Here is a 24,062-nt window from a genome sequence, read left to right as displayed (position 1 = left end):
TTGCTTTTGTCAGTGGAGCGGGGGGAAAAACTGTTCTATTTTTATCTATATGTTCTATTTTCATCATACTTAATTGGGCAAGGAAAAAAAGCATGAAGTCAGAAACTGAGTTACTGAACATCCCGACAATGATTTTGGCACCTTTTACAGAACCAAAGGGTATGGGGAAAAAAAACAGGCAGTAGCAGCATAAATGGAGAGTCTCCAGGCTCCAGCAGTTAATGTTCATTAAACACCCTCTATGCCAAGCTTGCAGCAGAAGTCTAGGTCTTCATCTTAATGCAAGTGTCCCTATACCAGTGCCTTACTCCTTTGTGGCCTAGCAAATAATTGTTTATCTGTACAGGAAGAGAAAAATAGCCATATTGGGTCAGATCAACCTCCATTTAACTTGATATCCTTTGTCATTCGTGGCCAACAGCAGATGTTTAGGTCAGCAAGCACAGAAAAGGATGTATACTTCCTTCCCCAGGATTATCTCCCAGTTTCCAGCAATCAGTGTAAGAAGAAAAGACAGAGAGAGACTCAACCAGAAACACTACACAGCCCAACAGGCTGTTCTCAAGCAAAACAAGAAGCCCAACTTTCTGAACTCTACAAGGGAAAGAAAAGACTTCTCGCAGCTCAGTATGAGTGCCTGCACGACTGCACGACAGCCTACTGTGGGAAGCAGTGAGGGAGGAAAGGGAAGGAGTCAGTCATCATCTTTACTCTATTTTTTATTTAAAACAGTTGAAAGCCTCTAATACATTCCTTTCTTCTTACCAACTGCAGCTTCATTTTAGAAAGGCTAAAATTAACTATTTCACTTTTTTGGTTATTTAGATGGGGGGGTTGCTGAAACTTCACAGAACTGGATCTAAATTTGTGAAAAGTCTCAAGGTAAACATTTTTTTTTCTTTCTCTTTTTTTTGTTCAGTATTTTTTAAGAAATAGAGTCTACTGGAAGTACAACAACAACAAAAAATGTTTGGAAGTACTGCTGAAGTAGTAACATAATTTTGGGAAATAAATCTTCCTGCTATTTGAAAAATAATCCTGGAGACAGGAACCTATGTTCTTCCCCATCTAACAAACATAGATACATATAAAATATTACCATAGTGACTTCAGATCCAATACAAACAATTATCTTAACCGTTATATCTTTAACAGAAAATGTAATCTCATTCTCAGTTTTCACAATTTGCTTTAAAATATGGGGCTACTCAACAGCCATAAATCCTTCTGTACTTCACCCATTCCAGTATTTCTGAGAAATAATGCTAGAGGCTGCTGCAGTTGCTGAACACAAATAGGAATGTCTTTCCCAAAACCAAAAGGATGCAGGAAGAAACTTTGCCAGTTAATAAGGAAAACTGAAGTGATTAAATAATTACCGTAGAGACAGCAGCGCAAGAATCAGCTCTTGTGCCTTACTGGACTGATTTCAATTAAAAAGCAGAAATAGAAACTTTTGAATACTCATATCCAGCAAGCACAATTGTTTGGCTTTTCTGGTGTATCTTTACAGCAATCTGATACTTGCTGTAATTAATCCTCTCTGACTCAAAAGATCAGAGACATCCACAGACATTCTATCTCAGTTTGTTATTTTTCTGTTAGAAATTAAATGTCTACACTGCTGGCCTCAATCCACTTTTCTGTTACAGAAGGTGGTATAAAACTTCCTAAAATGCGTTATTCCCCTCCAAAATCCTCCTTCTGTTTTCCTATTATGTCATTTCCTCCCTCCATTTATTAGTTTCTTTTCTAAACCCTCTCCAGTTTCCTTCCACTGATCACTTGGGACACTCAGGGAGGGACTGATACAAAGGGTGGAAAAAACCTCACAGGCATAGTCTGGGGAAAGTCATTCTACCCTCTGCATGTATTCTAGAAGAATAGTAACTTTAAAAACTTACATTTTCGGTACTTTATTTGGAGTGTGCACGTGAAGAAATGTTCCAGAACATTATATTCAACAGTAGCTATGACAGTTAATTTGCATAAATAAGCTCTTAGGCATGAGACCTGTCTACTTAACAGACTGTGAAGGTACAGAGACAGACATGCAACAAAAAGGACAGGTTTATAGCAAAACTGTCTCTGCAAAGTCCCTTTCCACAAAAGCATTATTTCTCCAGCATCTGGGTTTGTGGTTCTTATGGGCCCAATGCCAAGGCAATCTGTTTGAACAAGCACTGGTCTATGTGGCAGAAAAAAGTACTAAACATTTTGGCTCTAAACTATTGTGCATAAAGCTATGGGTATGCACGGTGGAAAGGTAATACCACTGCTTTGGGAAATTAATATTTGTAAATAAAAGGTAATTCTGTTGCAAAGGCAGAAGCTGGAAAATTTGATGCTGCTCAATGTTGTATAGAAAAACACACTTGAGCATGATGACTTTGTACAATTACTTTATTTTTTATAAAAACAAAGAAGCAATGCCTAAAAATCAGAATACTCTAACAAACCACTTCTATCAGTAAAGAGAAATTCCAAATCAGAGGTTCAGAGCCTACAAAATGTTGCATCATTAAGACAAGTCACTACATGATACCCTTGCACACTGAACAAAAAAGGTGCTGTATCTGTGTATTAATCATTCAATTTCCTCTCGCCTTTTTTTTTTTTTTTTTTAACATAAAATATGTTGTAAATGGGTGGTATGTCTCTGGTTTGGTACGCTAATAAGTTGGAAATACAACAGCTACTTAAGGTGGGGGGGTAGGCAGAAAGACAACAAGCATTTTTGTATAATAAAACCTCTTGCCTAAGAAAAAAGAAGAGAGGCCACTTATGCCAACTATTTCTCTAGAACACATCCACCTCCTGCATTAAACAATTTTTATACTGCAAAATATGTTTTCCTTCTCTTTTCATAACTTCACCACCTATATTACAGCCATCTGCTTTCAAAGACAAGATGACTGGACTTTAAATACAGATTTCGTAAGCAACAGAATAGACTTGATGCACTTACTCTTTACAGTGGTTCATTTTTAAACAAAAGGTTGTGTGAATAAAACTCCCTTATTTATTGTTTAATATTCCAGTTGCACTAGCCAATTCCTTATATCGATATCATGTATTTAGTATTACATGCTTCAACACCCTAAGATACATCATTCTGTAAAACAAAGTGATATCAATGAAGAGTTAAAATTCCAATGACGACTGCCTTGAACACCCAATAAACTTCACTATCCCTTTACCCGTGTCAAAATTCTCTGGTCCTCAGCCTGCCAGAGACTTTTCTCTAGTTTTGTTTTTGCATTTCTGTCTGCTGTCAGCATCCTTCAAAGCCCTTCATGGTTTGGAGCCCAGCTGCTGGAAGAGGCTGATCCTCACCCTGTATCACTCAACAGTATTTACGATGAGCTAGGCTGAAGGATTTTCCTTTTGCAGATTCCTCAATTCAGTACTCTTTCCCCTAGTATTAAATCCTTTTATACACCATCAGAGCAAACAAGAATTAATCTTTGCAGAACATAATGCCCTTTTATTCTCCATTTGACAAGCTTTTTGAATAGAGAGTTTTTAGTTATTTACAGGAGTAATCAACAAATGAAACACCACAACTCAAAAGTTGGTCTATCAATGGTCTAATTCAGTTTTAGTAGTCTTCAAACCTTCTATTTGAACCAGGCATACATTCCAGCTGCAATCTCTATAAAATGATGAAAAACTAAACAGTAAGTTTCCCTATATACGATGCACTTAGTCTACCCTAAAAATCAAAACCTCTGTGGTGTATGCATAGATCAACTGGATGTCATAAACCAGGGGTCCTCAAACTACGGCCTGCAGGCCGGATACGGCCCCCCAGGGCCCTCAATCCGGCCCCCGGTATTTACACAACCCCCCTGCCGGGGGTTGGGAACCAAGCAGCCGCAGATGACTGCCTGCCACTTCATCTGCGTGCCGGCCCCCTGGTTAAAAAGTTTGAGGATGCCTGTCATAAACAGACCTGTATCTCCCCATCCAGCACTCCTTTGACTTTTTCAGCATTTATCCAATAATTCTAGGGACCAGAAATTAACCAAATAGCGTCTACAGCAATGTTGCACAACCAAATATCAGTCTTAACAGGCCTCTGAGAGCTTCTTAACAGAAACAATAAAACCTGTATATTACAAAGATCTTTGGCGAAGTGGCCATTCTGAAAGGAAATAAAAAGGCACACAAACTTTATCTAGTTCATGATACACAAGCAACTTTTAGGACACCATACTCCCACAATAAAGAATGTTAGGTAACTAGAGGGGACTCCAGAAGAGATGAAGACAAATCACCTCAAATGTACTAATTATTCCTAGGGGAACACGGAACCAGCTGTCAAAATTAGGATAAGCAGAGACAAAGCAACATATTAGACATCACCTCTCTATTACTAGGATAGAGATTTACAAAAGGCATCTTCCTATAACACTGGTGGCATATTAATTACTACAGCTTAGTTTTCTTCAGTGGAGAGCTGCTTCCTTTTACAATTTAATACATTTATATAGTTAACCTTTTGGTTTCATTCATCAGTTCTCAAATGAAAGCCCACTGTCAAAAGATAAACCTATTTTCTCTTGTAACATTGTAAAATTATTTCTATTCTTTAGTTGCTTCCAGACTTCAGCCTGTGATTTTTATTCCACCCTCTCTATAATTCAGTATACCACCTTTGAATATCTCTGCATGGTCTCTCAGTATCAATAAATTTCTTCCTCATTAAAAAGTAAATGCATGATAGTATAATTAACAGCAGCTAATGCAAATATAAAATTAGCCAGCTTACAGCAATCAAACATTCAATAACAGCAGTATCTTCCTCTTTTGGTTAAATGGAAAAAAGAAATTGCATTAACTTCATTTTGTTGAAGCTTTGTCATGCTGTAGCTATCGGTACACAGCTTGAGTTCTTGTTGTACAAACGCATAAACATAATATTCTATGAATTTCCATTTGGGAATTTGATTTTTAAATGAAAGAATGCATCCAAACTGTCATATGTTGTAATTCATATTAGGTGCCCAACCAGACAAATCTCAAGACGCTATTACAATCTTGAAAACAATGATCTTAAATTCTGCTGGAATTTCAACAGCTTTAGGTATAACTAAAATCAACAGTTCAGGCACTCCTGTCACTAAGGACAGTTTCCTAGAAGTTTAAGTGCATCTTAAGTCACAAAATTATTAGCGTACCAAACCAGAGACATACACCACCCATTTACAACATATTTGATGTTAAAAAAAAAAAAAAAAAAAAAAAAAAAAAAAAAGCAGCTTTCCCCCCAGGGTGACCCTTGCATGGTACCTATAAAATGGAGCAAACCGTACTTCTCTTTACTTTCCCAGTGCTCATTGGTATAATCATATACAGCTGCTCCTTAAGTCGAAACACTGAACAACTTCTGCATTTAAAACTGAAGCAGTTTAGAACAGAGAAGCACATCCAGGCCTATCAGCACTTTTGTTGTGTTCTTAGAAGAACAGGAAACATCTAGATAGAGCAGAGATTAAGTTTATGGAAAAGTAACAAAGTTTTGCCTGGTTTTATCCTTTAGATTCTGAAGAGACAAACATCTGAATATACATGTAACCAATGTGTCCTTGCACCATCACCACATCTATATGGCTTGGGGAACAGGGAAGGCAGTGGCAAACACTACCACTCCATCCATCGCACAGAGAAGACTGACTGCATATACTTACATGAAAAGCTTGTCATCCACAACCAGAGCAGTTAAGCAACAGAAGAGAATGAGCTGAGCAAAAGAATAACATCAAACAGAAAGCAGCTTACAAAAGATCTACTCCTTCATTGCTTCTTCAATGCTACTGTCTTCAGCACAGCTAGCATCTAGTCTACATGGAGCTCTAAGTGTAGGAGGACTCTACTGGTATTTTTCTGTTGTTGCATAACATACACCTACAGTTCTGGAAAACAAACAAATGATTAAAAACATGTGCTTTGCAAGACTATACTGCATGTTTCGCATGTGACAACAGAGCAGGGGCTCTGTATTTGCATGAGCTAAGGAAATTTCCATCCTATTGCTATAGCCAAACAGTAATCCTGTTTGATTGAAGTGGATTAAAATGATTAGTAAATGCATTTGTTTCTAAGTTGACTTACTCAGAATACAGTCGAAGTTTCCTTGAAATTGCGTATCCTAGGAAAAAAATCTTTCACTAAATAAAGACTAGAAACCATTTAACATGAGAAAATAGTCCATATTAATGTTTGCATCGCTTCACTACCTTTTCCCCTTTCTATATGCCTTCTAAATGTAGAACAAAGCTTTTAGGAATGTGGAAGTAATTTGTTCAGCTCTAATCACTTCAACCATTTTGATGTATCTACATGCATACTTAGCATAATGCTTAGAAAGAATTATAGATTTCAGTACTGGAACTACATTGATAATCTCATCTTTAATCAGGGATAGCTGAGGCGTCCACAAACAGCAGATGGTTCTATACACCATACTGCTCCAAGACAATGAGGAGCAGTTTCAGCCTTCCCTCTCAATTTTCTCTTTCTTCTTGGTTTAGTAAGTCAGATGCTAGAATTTAAACTATAGGTTCTATCACAGTAAGTTTTACAGCCACCTCTTCAAAGAACATACTCCAAAGAAATACACTTCACTGCATGGTATGTCACTTGCACAGTAAATATTGTTGTGAAACAGCATACACATATACAAAGTAGCAAATTTTTCAAATTCTGTCCAACATCTACATACTTGAAAACAAAGCCTACTGCTCTAGAGGAAAAGCACCAAATTGCACTACGGGAGCTTATTTCCTGCAAAGCAGCATTGCTTGTAAGAAAAAAGCTATTCAGTTACAGTGCTGTATCTCAGTTCCTCCATCAATAAATTCTCCCCCATATGGTAAATTATTTTCTTTTTCCAAATAAAATTGAGATATATACAACAGCTAATAAAGTCTGCATAATACTTAGTACTACATCCCATTTTCTAGATATATAACATGCAGAACTCTTCTTCCACTCCCCTAAACTACAGGGTAGGTTGTAGCTATGATACCATTATCCACTTTCCTCCATGACCATCCCTGCCTGCCGCCTTCCTATACTGATCCTTTTCACATTAGCCCTCCCTCCATATTCTCTGCCTGGTATTTTCATCCTGTTTCCTGCATAAACACTGCCACACTCCCCATTCCTTTCCAGTTCCTGTCAATTCTGATGCCTCTGAACTTCCTTAGACTTTTGATGCATTTCCTTATCCCCTCCTTAATGTTTCTGCCAATTCCTGACCCTCCACTCTTCATACATCATCACAGTACTTCTGCCTCTGGATGACTCTCTCAGACCTCTTAGACATTGCAGCTATTACTTTCTGAATCTCACTTTTTCTTGTGTTCCCATTTTTTGTTGTTTCCTAGCTGAATTTACTCCCCCCCCTTAATCCCTACATTGATGTAAACTTCATGAAAGAAGTCTGGGTTTAGTCCAAATAAAAGAAGCCAATGGTGATCTTAACCACAGAAAATCTCGTATCTAATACCAAAACTCTTCGAGCTCCTATCTCTGTCCCCACTGTGAGTACCTACATAACTACATGCAACTACAGTAAGCATTGTGCATACAGAAGAGCTTGATGCTAACAAATGTGAGACTGCATGGGGAAAAGGCTAGGAAATAAAAGATAAACAATCCTACCATCAGATTGCAATAAAATCAGTAGTTATGAACATTAAACTTCTGTTTGTCCCACAACTTGATCTACATTTTCCAGCTGCGTTTAAGCTAAAGAAAACAAAAAAAAAACAAACAAACCCAACCTGTCTCCGTTAAAATGGACCAAACCAGAGATTTTAACTTTATATGGAACCTGGGTGTAACCATCCTCTACAGCTTTACAAGTATGATTCTCAGTAATTCTTGTTTTTCTATAAGAAACTGCCAGCACCAATGCAAGAGTAAACAAGGAGCCACACAACTTATCCTGATGTGAAGTTCTTGCACATCTGACTATGCTTCAGCTTAAAAAATGAAAGTAAATGTGATAGTAATGTCTTCTTGCATAGCATGGCAGTTGCTGTAAATACTTGTTTACAGTATTTTTCAGGCACTTCTGAAAGCAGGAAAGGGAACTGGTTACTTTGCTAGTGTGCCACTCACCCATGGATACTTGCAATCTTTGAGTAAGAACATCTCTTCTCCTCAATGTAACAGTCATGGTCTGCATTTTTGCATCCACTGCAATCATTTTTAGTAGCTGTAAATACTTCTGCTCTTCTTTCCATCCCTGCTTTTTTAACCATCGGTGCTTAAATCAGGTATCTTCCCGGTCTTCTGAGGATTTGTTAGGAGTATTTGCCAGTTATCATCCTAGTCCTTTCAGAATCCTGGTAAATAACCAGCTGCAACAGAGTGCTTTAAGCTCACAGTTTTGTTTAATGCTTTGCTTGTTTGCATCTCTGTTCCCACTATCCATTCTACCTTCTCCCACACTTTGAGCTCAAAAACTGCAGCAGAGCACTTACTTAGATTTGGCAATACCTACATTATCTTTAATACTACTACATTCTAACTGCCTATTATCCTTTCCTTTTCTCCTCACAACTCTGTGTGCTTAAAGAGCATTTTTTTTTCCTTACTGCCTGCTGTCATTCCTGAAGAAACTTCACTTTTGCAAATTTGTCTTTTATCTTTATACATACTTTTAAGTGCAAAACTTTCCTCTGACTACCTGGCGATTTTTTCCCATTTCTGATAGGCTTAGCTAATTTGTGACATTCTTCTTGGGGTCTTTCAAGTCCACAGTTTTCCCCATAACTTTCCCTTTTCTTGGGATACTTCATGAACGTTCTTCATGCTTTAGTACATAAAGTCCTCAGTTCTGTTGACCTCACCAGCTCTCGGTTTGGTGATTCTTTCCCTTAATATTTCTTTTTGATTTCTTTTGCTTGTTTTGCCTTGTTTTTGCTTTTAATTTCTTTGTTTTGCTTTTCGTACACAATGAACAGAGTCACAACGACTCAACAAACACTTCCCTTGTTTGCAGTCTCATCCACAACATCCATTCGATTCCTGCATTTAAATCGGCAATTCTCACATTATGTTCTCCTGTCTCTGTCTGCTTCCTTCTGTAAAAGTTAGCATCTGGGCTTGTTGTCACAGATGCCTGACAGTAAGGTGGCCAAAATACAGCTCTTGTCAATTCCTCTTGCACTATTCCTCCATGCTTGTGATGTTAGCAGGCAGCCTGCTTTACCAGACTACAACCAACAGGTTCTCTTAAACTATGCAGATCCCTTCTCCATAGTATCTCTAAAATATAGCCTTTCACTCTAAGCTTTTTATCCATGATCTCATCATTTAATTTTGATTATTTCAACATTCCACCCTTGATAAATACAGTCTTCCTCAGTCACATCCGCTCACAATATTAAACCTTTACAGTTTGTCTTCTGTGCAATACTTGTAACAGCACTCTCCTTTGCATCAAATTTAAAACAGTGGGTTTTGATTCTAATCCTTAATAGGAAACATCAATCATCTCTTGTTCACTTAGGACTCCCCTTCTCTCCAATCAGACTAACTCCATCCACAAATACCCATTTGTTCTTTCAGAATCACACCTTCATGTTTTCCTACCAACACTTAGTTGGTACTTATCCTACCAACACTTAGGTTTTACAGCATCCACAAATTCTTCTGACCTGTACAGATCAATAAACACAGAATGGGCAGGGGTGCAAGGATGGAAGATACCCCTACAGCTGGAGAAGCTGCAGAAATATTTAATCCAGAGAATGTCTCCTCTTCCCTCTCTACCAACTTCATGAAGAATGTAACATTTATTTAGAGCCAGTGAGGACTGAGGGCAGGTGAAGACTTGCTGCTAGCCCATCCAGGAGAGAGAACCCAGTTTGGCGTGAAGCCCACCTGAGCCCTAGCACCATGGACAGGGAGGGGGGCAAGGCTAGGGAGCTCCATGGAGCTACGGCAAAGTGCCAACAACCTCTGTAGCAAAGCAGTTTCCAGAAATCAAGAGAGATAAGGAGACTGCAAACATCAAGAAAGTATAGAGAAACTTGATACCCAAGATAATAGAGGGAAGAGCTAACCTAAATAGGGTTAGGCCCAACTTTTCTGGAGCTTCAGGCACAAAGGTTGTTTCTGAGGAAATGAGCAGGCAGATCGCATGGGTTGTTAAGAGTGAGGCTCAGAAGCTGGGGTGCAGGAGTTTAGATAGAGAATGGTTGCGTGTAACATATATATACATACACACAAAGATGGCAGGTGCAAATTATAAAAAATTAAAAGATTTAAGAGTTGAACCAAAGCATTTAAGAACCACTACTCAAATGCATATGAATAACAAGAAACCACCTCACAGTGGTTCAGCTACAAACAGTACAGTAGTCAGGCGCACCAAGTTTTCTTGGATTCTTCCACCTGTATTCGTCAACCATGTCCACCTGACATGTGGATTGTAAACACTTTGGAGCAGGGATTAGAGGCTTTTGTTCTGTGACTTTGCAATGTCATTCAGAATGAAGGCTTCACCTTTACCTAGCTAAAATTGCTGTAAATTATGGTACACAGAGAACAACATGAGGATGAAAAAAGGAAGTGAAGGTGGGTTAAATCTAAAGCAAAATTAGCCACTTGCACGTCTGCTCTCTTTTTTTACCAGCGTGAAACACACTAAATTCAGACAAGATGGTTCTGAGGAATGCAGCAATGCTGAAGAAAAATCAAAGGACAAAAGCCACAGTTAGCAAAATACCTCAGAAATGTACCTATTTTCCATTGATACTTCTATGGGGAATGGGGGCATTTGGTAATAGGAAGCAGATGGATCATCAGATGCACCAACGTAAGGTGCACAGCAATCTACTTACATGGCTTGAAACTGTTTTAACCGACTGCAAATTGTCCGTACTTTAAAGGTTTAAGTTCTGTATTTTAAAATATACACAAAGGTTCAGCTGAAGACCTACAGCTTAGCTCCTGTATTTCTGCAACTTCCATCCTCTATATTCCTCCCCCCCAAAAAAAAGTTCCCACACTCCTTTTGAAATCATCATGCCATTTGTGTCATAATGACTTTTCCAGAAATCTAACCTCTTTGGATGCTGATGACAGACAATCAAGATTCCAAAGAGGAAGCAGAAGTGGAACATCAAAAATGTTTTAAACATGCATTTATGGAACTGTATTTAACCATGAGGTAAGAAAAGTCTGCAAATATGTTCTACCAAAGAGCATGTTATAGTGAGCACAAAGATACATTTTATTAAAAAGAAAAACATAAATAATAGTAAATTTCCCAAAACACACCACAATATGTGACATTTCCTGCTGCTTCTACAAAAACAGCTTCTTCACATAGCTTTCAAAAGCAAGTCAAAATCATGTAGTATAGGAAGACAGAACTCCAGGCCTAAAGACCTAACAAGCAAAAAATATATGATGGGGGAAAAAACAAATTTTAAACACACACATCTGTATGCATGTATCCAGTCTCACATTCGCCCACCCTATCAAGCTGTTATTACTGCTTGCCCTAGTTAGCTTTGCAGAACCAAAATGGAGCAGAGAGAATTACAGAATTTTAAGATAGAGGGAATGAAATTCAATAAACATCGATCCCTCATGCCTCTCCAAGCCAGCTGAAAACCATGGGATTGCCTTAGGTGGCAAGAAATTGTTACCATTTCTGATATAATGCAAGGTTTTTTAAGTGACAGTGAGGAAGAAAAGGATTTGATACTGAAATGACATACTGCATTCCTAGGAGTGGAAATCACAAAAAAAAAAAAAAAATTGTAAAATAACGTATTCATTGAGGTGCAATAATCATGAAACAGGATCTATAGAACAAAGGCAAGTAGAGACCTGAAATTACAAGTTATGGCTTTCACATTAATTTCGGGGATTTTACAGAAATTTCTGGAGACTGGCTTTTAAACAGACCCCAAACAATTAAAATCTATTTCTATCCAGAGGACTAAGACCATCTTTGGTATCACTATACTGTTTCTTTTGGTTGTATGTTCTACATCTTTCCACCATGCATTCATCCTGTCTACTACTTAGAACACATTCAACCCAGTAGCAAGTGCTATTATGCTGGGGACACTGTTTCAGTAACTTATTAAACTTGCCGCCTTGTTTCCGTTCTTCCCTCTTTATAGGGAAACCTGAACATGCAGTGAAATTTAAGCAGGCAGGATAAACTCTGCACCTCAAGTCCTGACTTAGATGGAAATGGCATAAGCACATGAACTGTCTGCTACTCTCCGTTTATACAATAGGCTACACAACTGACAGTGCGCCCCGCCGCCGCCCCCCCCCCCCCCCCCCCTTCTTTCTTGGTCCACAAGCACTGGACCATGATCAACAGTTAGAACAGAAATAAACAGGTGGGATTTTTATACGCCTCAGTTCGAGTCTTTATTGTAAAAACGTAAGCCATGCTTCAAAAAGAAGTGGCATACTTGGATTCTACTCATTAAACCATTCTATGAAGAAATTTCTAAAAATCTATAATGATCACATCTATTAGGTCCACTTTGCAAACTCCATTACACTTTAGGGACTATTTTATTTAACTTATAGCACATAAAGAGAGAGAAGCATATGTTCTAAATATTAGCAGTACTGAAACCAAATTTTTAAGCATTCATAGCTTAAGAACGGTCACCAGACATTTTAGATCCTGGGACCTTTAATAGAAACAGTCAACTAAAAAGACTGCATGTCAGACTAGATTACTGATTTCAAGCAACCCCTCCCCCAGTCATGTGACCATGCTTTGTACTCCATCAATTAAAACTTGTTTATCTTAGTCACTATCATACGTGCAAAGATTAAACAGTAACCTGTAAGGGCCTGTGACATATACTGCTCACTTGTAATTTTGCTTAAGCAGAAGCTAAACATTCCCAACATTTTGCTAAGCAACATCCTAATCTGAGAACAATGCAGAAATTATATGATTCCTTTTCCTTTGAAATCATGTTGTGCTCCACAAGCATGCCTTTCCTAATCCCTTCTCCACTACCAAGAGCAAAGGATCAGATTCTCTTTCTCCGTTTGAATAGGCACCAACTCCCAAACTGCAATGCAGGTGCTTCTGGTGATCTCAAAAGTCAAGATCTGGGGTCTGTAATTGTGTACACAACCACATAAACCAGTAAAAATCAGTCTTTTCAACTGATACAAAAAATAAATCATACTCTGCAACTGACAGAGGTCAGTTAATCCAAGTTCTGAAAACACTGATTTAAGGCAACACCACTGCCCACAGAGACACATTGGTAAATTATACACTTACAATTGTCCAACATCCTATTGATTTCCTCACCTAACAAGCCTTTTCCACTCCGCCACTGAAAGCAAGGCCTCACTAACTAAACTTCTAAGACACCGTTAGATACCTGCTAATTAACTAAGAATTACAAAACTGGCAGCCAACAATGTTAACGGTAACTGCAAAAGATTTCCCAGTGGGATCTGGGAACAGCTATCTGTGCTTCCACAGAGCTGAGCTCAGACTAACAAATCACACTAGCCCCCACCTCCTTGTGCTTCTGCACTGCCTCCCCCGTGCCTCTGCTTCCAAGAGAGCACGAAGCTTGGGAGACTCAAGCTGGCTTCATGCAAGTAGTTGCACAATCCATTCCAGAACCAGATTAGCTGGGAAAAGCATTTAAGTCAAATGCTCAAAGTATCAGTGTTAACCAGTTAATTTGTTGATTTAATACATGTATACAATATCCTCAAAAATGAAACCTTAACAGTCTTCAGTTGATAAACTAGCCCTTAAGAGTCACTTGCTGAAGTCATGCATACACAAAGCCAGCACTCAGCATGGTTTCACCTTACCTATTAACTGTTTTGAGTAACACATTCCAGAAATCATACACAGCCAGACTTCCTAGTTTTCAGAACCTTACTGTCTACTGCAATAGAGCAGCGTGAACTGGAAATTGATGCTTCACAGTACTTGTGACACTGGAAATGCACAGGTTCTTTGTATTACCTATACATTTTTAGATGCATTCTTTATCAAGTCTTCATTCACAACGAGCTGATGAACTAATTCTTGCCTAGCCTTTTGGAAAAAAGGTGCTGAGCACTGACTTCTCTATTACACAATTTATACACAGCTTTTTATCAAAGGATCACATGTAACCTGAAAAACCAGGTACATCATGCTGAAGGACCCAAGTATTTCCAAACCAGAGAAGTCCAAGTCTGAAAAATGATTTCACAGTTTTGAAACCATGAAAATTTGTTTGCTGCTCTTGATAAATCACAAAGAAAAAAATTCAGTAGTCGTTTCAACATATACTTTAGGACAGCAGCACAGGCAGCAACTGCTGATATTTTGCCAAAAGTGTTAGATAGATCAATACTATTAAGAACAGCCATAGCCAGTGAAATCTCCCATCTCCTGCCTTGCAAACTTTACTTAAGATCTAAGACATTAGGCACATTCTTTATTATCATTATCATAAAAGATAAGTTTTTGTACCTAAGCTAGCAGACAGTGTCTAATATCCAAAATATGCAGATACAAAGATTTTACATACTGATTGAGTTTCTTTAAATATCAAACAGCAGTGTACCACAGATATGACATAAAAACAAATGCCAAGCAGATTAAATAAGACAGGAATTCACAGTATTCAAATTTTTAAATGTGTATCATTCTCCCAATGTAAAAAAAAAAGGTCTTGAAGATGCAACTTACTGAGTTCAATTTTTGAAAGACCCTAAGATGCATTACAAATTTCATGCCATCATATATAAATTTTGTATCATCAGACATGAAAATGAAACCAAAAATTTCTGTATCTTTTTTCTGAGAAATTATATAAAATTTTTGCAACCACGCAACTCTAGAAATTAGGGCTTAGAGAAAGACTAATTTTTGTGACACTTGTAATGAACATCCCTAAATCTAGCAAAACTGCTTCTGACCCAAACACTTACACTTGCTTGAATTTAATCAATTAAGCAGCTCTACCTTATAAGTAAAATAATCCACTATTTATAAATATTCTTTAAGAAAAAGTTCTCCGATACAGATTGTTGATCTTAAGACTATCAGGTTAATAAGGTGTAATTAAATCCAGGCATTTAAGTGCAAGCTTGCAGGGAAGAAAATTACCTCAGGAACAAAACAGTAATTCCCTCTGTGCAGATTATTTTGAATTCAACTCCTTACTTTAGTGGTTTTGAGAACTGGCAAAACAGGAAAATCTTGAAAAGGCTGTTAAGGCACCTAACCTGGGTTTTGTTCATTTAAGACATGTTAATAATCCATTGCTAGTGGCAGTTCTTTTGTAAGAAGGGGCATCAACTACTGACAAGATTATTTTTGCTGAAGAGGCTGTTTTTAAAATACACACATACTGCAAAACAAATCAACTAAACACACACTGTAAGGACTGATGTAACAGGTAGATGGAGCAAATTAATCTGCATCACAAGTAAGATTCCACACACACAAGTTACTTCAGAGAAGCTGCTAGAGGAATGAAGATACACAGACGCTTCTCATTTCATTGTGCATATATGACTGGGATGTGGAATGTGCCCTCGCTGTGTTCAGACCTGTTCCACATTTCCCTCTGATTTGAAACAGGAGGGAAAGAGTCTCTCCCTCTCCAGTGCTGGCAGCCACCCTCCGTGGTAGGGAGGGCTCTTACCATCAGGTTCCGCGGCACGTTTCGAGTATCTTTAAAGAAAGAAAAACAAACAGGTCTCTTCGTGAGACAAAAGAGGCTCACACGAACTATCCGCAGCCCCGGCTGCCCCAGAGGCGGCAGAAACGAGGAGGCTCAGGCTCCCGCGCACCGCGGGTAGGCTGAACCGTGTTTTCGCCCCCCCCGGGAAGGGCGGGCATCGCCCCACGACCCTGAGAAGCGGTTCCTGAGGGAAGGCTACCTTAAAGCATATGCCCGAGAGAGGGAGGATGTTTATATTTTATGTGCGGTGACAGGAAATAAGATTAAATCCCACCTGTGCCAGGAGGCAGGCAGACACACACACACGAGGGGGAAGAAAGGACACTCCAGCCGCCCGTACGGCCGGGGCTGCCAGGGCCCAAGCCCCGCCGGCAGCCGGCGGGGCGGGAAGCGGGCGCGGCGGGGCCGAGCCGAGGTGGTTCAGGTGTCGCCGTGCAGGCGCAGAGGAAGGAGGCCGGAGAGTTCGAGTTCCCCCCCCAGGTAGGACTGAAAGAGGGAGGGAAGGGCGGGCGGAACCGACCGGCACAGGGCTCCCCGGGCGCCAGGAGGAGCGAGAGGACCGAAGGCTCGGGCTTCCCCTGCCCCCAGGCTGAGAGAAGCGGGGGTGGGGGCCGGCCGGCGCCCCTGCCCCGCCGAGGGGCGAGCTCAGAGCGGGGGAGCCCCGCGGGCCGGGGGCAGCAGCGCCTCAGCCCTTCCCCCCTCTCCTTTTCTTTCCCCTCTGCACCTGGGCGAGCCCCATTTCCTCTCAGCGGCGGCCGAGGGCGCTCCTTGGGGCCGGGCGCGGAGAGGGAGCGGCAGGAGCCAGCGCCGGTAGCGCCTTGTTCTCTGCTGCCGCCGCGGCGGGCAGCCAGGCCGGAGGGGGAGCCGCGCAGCCCGCTCCCCGCCCCGCCGCGCCTCCCCTCCCGGGGCTCACCTCCTCGATGGCCGCCACCGTGTTCCTGCACTGGGCCATCCGGGTGGTGAAGTTGGAGGCGGTAGGTGACTTGTAATCCTCATTGGTCTCGGACACGAATTCCGACACGGAGATCTGGTCCGGCATGGCGGGGCGGGGATGAGTGAGGGGAGGGGTGGGGGGGAAGGCAGGCGGCTCCGGGGGGAGGGGAGGGCCCAGGGGGGCTCCCCCCTCACATCGCTCGGCAACGGGCGGCAGCAGCGCCCTCCTCGCAGCCCCGCCGTCTGGAGCGGTGTTGTTCCTCCGTCGCCACACAAGGAAATTCCCCGCACCCACACTCCTCCGCCTCCCCGCGCGGTCACGCAGCACCGGGGGCCGGGCACACGCCCAGCGGCGAGCGGGGGGGAGGCGGTGGCGGCGGCGAGAGCAGCCTCCACACCCCGCCCTCTCTCTCTCGCTTTCTCCTTCGCACACACGCAGGGCGGAGGCGGGCCGAGGCGCGGCCGCCTGACCCCCCCCTCAGCCTCGGCACGCCCGCGGGAGACCTGCCGCCGCGCACTCGCCCCCCGGCGCCCGCCCGGAGAAGATGGCGGCCCCCGCCCTCCTTCCCCAGCCCCGCCGGGGACAGCGGAGCGGGCGGACTGGCGGGGAGCTGCGCGACTCTAACGGCAGGCACCGGCAGGGTGATCCCAGGGACAGGCAGGACCAATCCAGCCGTGTAATTAAGGCGTGTTTAACAACAACAATAAAAACCCAAGGGCAGGGGAAGGTGAGGCGCGGTGCCTGCCTGACGCGGGAGGGACGGGTGGAAGCCCGCAGGACAGGTGTCCGCATTGTCCCCTCCGTGGCCGTCCGGCGGTGGCGGGGACAGTCTCTTCCCCCCACAGTTCATAATCTTTATTTTTACAGTTAAATCTGTTTTACGAGTTTGCTGCCTTGTTTCAAGGGAGCTAAAGTTGAGAAATGCTGTCGTTCCCAAGAGGTCCATGCGAAAATACTTCTAGGCTAAGTAACATTTATATCTAAATTCTTAGAAAGCTGTTGCTGTACTCGAAGAGGAAGTGTTATTAGAGGAGGAGACGCTTTGTACTCTAAAGCGACAAGGATTAATCGAGGCAGAAAGGGCAAAACTCGGCCCCAGCAGTGGCGTTTGTGACTGATGCGGCAGAAGGGAGACTGGCAAGGTGTCACCGAGCAGGCATGGTGCTTGCTTCTGTTGGGAATACAGTGGTGTGATCCATCGTAGTGGTTTCTCTTGGCCTCAAAGCCCTTAGGACTTCCAGCCTGTTAGTGCAGAAAGCTTTGGAAGTCTGTTTTGGCCCAGAAACTCTCCCGTGGCTCTTTCACTCCCCGCTGGTGATACAGTTATTAGCTTTCTGTAAGTGATCCTTCTGTTACTGTGATTTAAAACTCTCCAGGGAATTCAGATGAGTAAGCAGGTACTCTTTTGCTGCAGTTTGTAAAATGTCAAAATAAATAACTGCAGGCCTACCTAGACATTACTGCCCTTTGCGATCCTTGCTAGTGTTAAGAGAAGTTCTCTCACATATGTGATGAAGCTTGTCAGCTTTATTTATTTTATTGGTTGTAGCAAAGCAGATGAATGAACGACGACTATCTGCATATTCTTTCCTTTTTTTAATTCTTACTAGTTTTTCCATTCTAATAATTCTTTGTTTTCTCTCATACCGTTATATGGAGACAGAAGTTAAAAGCAAAATAACTTGGTATTATAAACCACCCTCCTTGCTAAGACTTGTGCATGTTTCTGTTAATGGGGCATGTACATGTATAAATGGTTCTGGTGCTAATGCATTAAACTTCTTGTCTGTGTTTGTATGTCACATAATAAATGAGTATATCTGTGGCCAGACTGAGTATGAATAATTCATTCTTGCTAAAAATATGTGTGATCTTACATCTTCATTTTTGTGTCAGCTGATGGTGATACGTTTAGAGCAATACTTCTCACACTGTTATCCAAACTTAACAGACTTTTAAAAAATATCACATCTTCCAATGCAGCATATTTATTTAGAAATTCTGAAGGGAATGAAAAACTTGGGGTCTGAAAGACAAATAATACTAGATTTTAACTTTATGCAAGAGCTGTTCTATCAGGTCTTGAATCTGTAGCACATCAATGTAGTCTCTAGTGGTTGCATCTTCAGTTTTATATTTAGAGTATATACAACTAAGACAGTATCATCGTGCAATGAATCTTTAAATTCTGTAGACCATTATTTACACAGCAGGTTAGGTTAGATGGTTGTGGTAATATCTTCTGATCTTTAACTTCACAGATTCAAAAATTTGCTGTCCCAATGAAACTGCTAGGCCTTTTTGCTTGACAGACTGCATTTGACTCAACTATCCTTCTCCTGAAGCTAAAGACTTGTGCTTGGGTGAACCTTCTAGAAGATATCTAGTCTCGGTATCAAGACTCGACAGCTTGGAGAATCCACTGCTTCTGTTAGTGTTTTATGACAATGGCTAGTCACGGTTACTGTGTCTTCCAGCTATTGCTTGTTATTTTTTCGGTAGCTTAAGGAGCTAAGTACTCGGACTTTTCTCCCTATGAGCATTCTAGTACACTGCAATGATGTAATGTCTCAGTTTTGTTTCTTGATAAACCAAATTGATCAACTCCCATCTTTTAAAGAGGGCAGAGCTAATTTGTATTGCTTTGCATTGGCCACAAACCAAGATTTGGTACACACATGGTGACTGTGGGTCAGCTGACAAGGCAGCTTATTACTCTGTGGTAACACTTTTATTAGTGTGTGTGAGTCCTGCATCTCCCACCAAAAGGATATTTTCTCAGCCTTTCCATCATTTTTGTAGTTCTAACACCTCAATAATTTTTCCTGGTTCGCTACTCCCTCATTGTTATACTCAAGAGTATCATTAGACTTTTTAGTCCCACTATCATATGAGCCACCATGGCTCATCTACCTGTCTACTTTGGCCTCTAGGTCTTTATGAGCAACATTTAATTTCAGCATCCAGCACCATTCTTGGGATCTGTGAATAAATGTCAGCAGTGGAATGGCTTGATAATGGGGCAGCTGTGAATTAGGCTTGTTTGTGCGGGATCTGCTACTACTGTTTTGTCTCTAGGTTTTTCCTGATTGTTTGCACATCACTGCTCCTTCTCCTCTGACTTTGGATGCTCCTTTCTTTCTTATCTGCAGTTAATACTAGATAAAATGTCGCTGTTGTCTTCAACCCATTCACACAGTTACAGATGTTCTACTAAAGAGAAATAAATACCAAAACTACTTTTGAAAGATTCAGGCTTTGCACATTGCTGCAAAGCTTCTAATCTTGTGGATATGCATAGACTGCAACTCCATAAAGTGGTGTGGTATTTCAGAGTTTAGATCTCTTTCCCTTGCAGAAGGTATGAAAATCAGAATACTTGATTTGTACAAGCATTTTTTTCCTACACTGACTTTAAACCAGCATTAATGGTTCATCGGGTGTTGTTAAAAACGTCAGACCTTCAAAATTGTAAGATAGATTTTAAAATAGTAAATGTTCTTTTCTTTTTGGTTATTGAGCCTTTAGAAATCTTTATCTGTATGTCAGAATATTTATTTGTGTTGCTGCCAGTAAGAACCCAAACCAAGGACCAGGTGCTCTGCAAACACAGAACAGTAAGTCAACTTCTAGAAATCTGGGGATCTAAAATTAACTAATGGGAAGGCAATTGAGTGAATATAAGGAAATGCTGGACCATTATTGGTCTGTATGACAGTCTGTGATCTTCACACATGGTTGCCCAAATGTTTCTGAAGACATTTTAATTAAGTTTTCAAGAAAGTTTATGAGATAGATTAGGATGCTTAAGGGGAATTATTACAAGAATGAGGGTCAGCGTGAGAGAAAGTGCACAAGAGAGTTGTGCCTTTTAAACTGAACAGTTCAGAATTGGAGGTTAACATCATGGATCAAACAAAGGCAAAAGTTAATGTCTGTTTAATGAAAGGACATGCTAAAGGAGTGGTGAGAATAGCAGGGAGAGAACATGATGAGCTGGCTAGCATATTCGATGATCCCTCAAGCAGCTGCCTGGGATAGGACTCAAAATGTGTAAGGAATTTTTTTTCCCCACAAGAGTCATGTCGTTATTGTCCTTCAGTGACTAGCTCAATAACAAATTGTTTCATAGTATTTGCTCTGCCTATCTTTCTTTGATATGAGTATTTTTTTCACGGAATTTCTTTCTTTGATAACTACAGATAGTTTGAGAAAGTATTTTTTTCCTGGCCTTCTTTGTAGGTACTTAGTATTTACAAGGATTCTGAGGTGTATTTGTTAATTCTATTAAAAGTGATTTGAGGGAAAACAACAATAAGGTGTTTCACAGAAAATCTCATTAGCCTCATTGCTTATCTTTGAACTTAAAAAATAAGCACGCCAATAAATGTAGTCTGTCAGCTGCTAATTACTGGATGACAATTTTCAGGCTTGTAGTTGTTAAACTGAGAAATTTACGTAGTACATGTAAGTCACATCAGATAAGTAAAACAGTATGTGATAAGCCTTGTTACTGGATCCTGTTGTTTCATCCCAAGTCTTACGATTTTTTTTTTTTTCTTAAAGTATCAATCCCTGGTGTTGTGTTCAGGTAAACCCCTTTGAAACAGGTTCCATTTTTGAAAATCAGTTTGCACAGTTTTGGAGAAAGACTTCTCTTTATTTCTAAAGGTACCAAACCCCCAAAAGAGCAGATACTTGGTTATTTTTAAGTGTCTGCTATGATTTTGGAGGTCTAACTCACGTTTTAATGATACCAATACAGCATGTAGCAGCTTTAGAATAACAAGTGTGTCTGCTGTTTAAGAATGACTTTGTGGCATTCTTCTGTTGAAAATAATACCTATTTGAAAATATACTTGCTCTCATAGGTGTATTTCTAGAGACTGATGTCTACAAATAAGTGTGAATTCTGCAAATTTAAGAAGTTAGTTCAAAAAAAGTATATTTTTTCAGATCCTTTGGATTTGGAAGTGCCTGCTTGGGAGCTTCTGTTTCAAGCATGTGTGATTGTATGCTTTTCCCACTCTTACTATGTAGTTGTGTTCCCTAGCATTGATCTCAGGCTTTTGTGGAGAATTTACGAAGATCTATTTTGCCTAGTATTAATAGTAACAACACCACTGCAACTAAAGTGGTAACATGTGGACAAAGGCAAGAAAGAAAACACAGAAAGGACTGTTGGCATGTTGTGCCGTTTCCCTCAAAACACCCAAAAGATACTATTTTAACCACTAGAGGAGAAGTATGCTATGTAAAGGGTCAAACTGGACACGAATGAGTCTACACCTTTCATTTTAAAGGGAATTTTGCATACTGAGGTTTGGCAGAACCGCACCACATTGTTTAATTTGAATTTGGTAATCGTATCTTATCGTCACAGTATTTGTAAGGTATGCCCTGGATGAATGTGTGTACTCGTGTGTGTTATATAAGAATGTTTCAGAGGCTTTTTGGAATCCAGTGTTCATTTCAGTGGGTCAGACTGGATATGTTTGCACTGCTTTTTCAGGATGCCCTCAAGTGCTGCCCCTCTCATGATGCCTCAGGGTGGATTGTGTTGTCTGGATCAAACGGCAGGGCCCTGGGCCATCTCTAGAACGTGCATCAGATGGGAAGCCCTCAGGGATACCAACTGCTGATGAGTTATCTTGCTACAGGCCCAGAAAGATTCTTCTAATATTCATGCTGTACAGATTGCATTTCCCCTGGATGGCCTGCTACTTCACCCTTTGTCATTATCCCCAATTGCCACAACCTTTCCATCTTTGCACTTGGTCTGGTAAACAGGCCTGCTAACACAAGGAGAAGAGAGTAACACAAGGAGAGGGAAACTCCCTCTTTCTAGTACCTAGGCAATCGTAAACACCACTGTGATCACAATAAAAAGAACAAGCACATCATGGAGGGTCATTTCTCAAGCCTTATGTCACCCTTAACCATGTCCTGTCAGCAGCTCAGCTGTGTCCAAAGAAGACAACACAAAAGAGGTAGACTATCTTTTTGTAGACATGCCTTTTTGATCTTACTCTGACCCTGCAGCTCCCGATCACTAATGAAAATAGGTAAGATAGCAGTCTATGGGCCACTTGTGCACTCACCAGACCATATTCAGTATACTGTGCTCTGTTGCATCAGCTCCCTGATGTATAACTTGTGATAAGGTGATTTCTTTTCTGAGAATTTACAGAATTACAATTTGGTCCCAGGATCAGCAAAGTTTCAGGTGACAGGACTTACATGGAAGGCAACCGGACTATGTTTAGGAACGAAAAGACATTAGTTCCTGTGGGCATAAAGTGAAGAGACAAGAGGAATGTTCTTGGATTTAAGGCTTTTTAGAAAGGGGGGGGAAAAGTGCCTGTACTGCTGTCAAACACAAAACACCTTTATTTCTCTCAGAAATTTTCTGTCAAGGAGAGACTCTGGGAAGTCAGTTCAGAAAACGACAGTGCTCCATTGCCACACTAGAATTTGGAAACTAGAAAGTGGTCTCTCTTCAAAAAGACACCTTAGAATACTAGGAAACCCTAAGAAATTAAATGCAATTTCATCTGGCTAGGACCTGAGTCAAGTAGAGAAATAATGTCAAAAAAAGGGAACTAAGAATGAATTTCACCTGGCTTTGACATGGAAAATAAACATAGGAATTCAAAGTTTCTCCATCGCAATGAAGCATGGCTCAAATCAGAGTAGAATTTAACAAAAGAGCATTACTGTATTTCATCTCCCAGAGTCAGACTTCCAGTCAAAAGTAAAGCATATGTTATCATGTACTTCATGAATGTCTGTTAAATAAAATGTGATGACCTTTCAGGTGGAGAATACATTGGGGGGGGGGGGGGGGGAGTCTTCTAGTGTGAAGTCTTCTATCCTTGTATGGTGGAGTCGTGGCCTCACCTATTCAAATTTATGCCGGGTAACCTACCTTGAATGGGAATATCTGGCAGTGGTGAACTAGCTGCCTTGGGTGCCTTTCGGAGGCCATCCTTTGCTGCGTTGGTTGCTTGCCTGCAGCTGATGATCTGGAATCCATGGAAAATGGTAGGAAATGTTAGTGTACCCTGTGGGACAACTGCTTGTTGATGGAGGACATGGCAGGCCCTAGGCAGTGCAGAGAGGAACTCCCTTCAGAGGTCTTGGTTCTGCTCTTGAGTTCAGCCTGAGCAAGTTTCTGCTCTATACGTGTTCCTGATGGTTGTACTTGGCTAGTTTGGCATTTCAGACCTGCAAAGGGTCTGCAAAGAATCTGTAGAACTTGGACCAACCCATGCCTCAGGAAGCTCTCAGGCAGGAAGGATTCTGTGGAGAAGGTCATTCCCTCAAGTTATACCAAGAAGATTTAGTTTGTGTAGTACAGCACCATGACTATATGAATAGAATAGAATATTTCAGTTGGAAGG

At 40.9% G+C, this 24,062-nt stretch overlaps 2 protein-coding genes across 3 annotated transcripts in view; one reads left to right on the top strand and one right to left on the bottom strand.

The window, feature by feature from the left end:
• ASAP2 (ArfGAP with SH3 domain, ankyrin repeat and PH domain 2) overlaps nt 1-23,489 on the bottom strand; it is a 101,937-nt gene extending 78,448 nt beyond the window's left edge. For both annotated transcript variants that reach the window (XM_080387848.1, XM_080387849.1), the window contains exon 1: nt 16,639-23,489. In XM_080387848.1, the coding sequence (XP_080243974.1) occupies nt 16,639-16,764 (126 nt within the window). In that variant the 5' untranslated portion in view covers nt 16,765-23,489. The remainder of the gene's footprint in view (nt 1-16,638) is intronic.
• Nucleotides 5,352-24,062, top strand: part of MBOAT2 (membrane bound glycerophospholipid O-acyltransferase 2) — a 184,674-nt gene continuing 165,963 nt past the window's right edge. Inside the window, exon 1 of the mRNA XM_080387861.1 lies at nt 5,352-16,205. The gene's annotated coding sequence lies outside the window, so the exon portion shown is untranslated. The remainder of the gene's footprint in view (nt 16,206-24,062) is intronic.

The sequence above is a fragment of the Falco punctatus genome, assembly GCF_963210335.1.
Source record: "Falco punctatus genome assembly, chromosome: 5".
Classification (NCBI taxonomy): domain Eukaryota; kingdom Metazoa; phylum Chordata; class Aves; order Falconiformes; family Falconidae; genus Falco; species Falco punctatus.
Note: the sequence above shows the minus strand (reverse complement) of the source record. Positions and strands in the feature narration are given on the sequence as shown.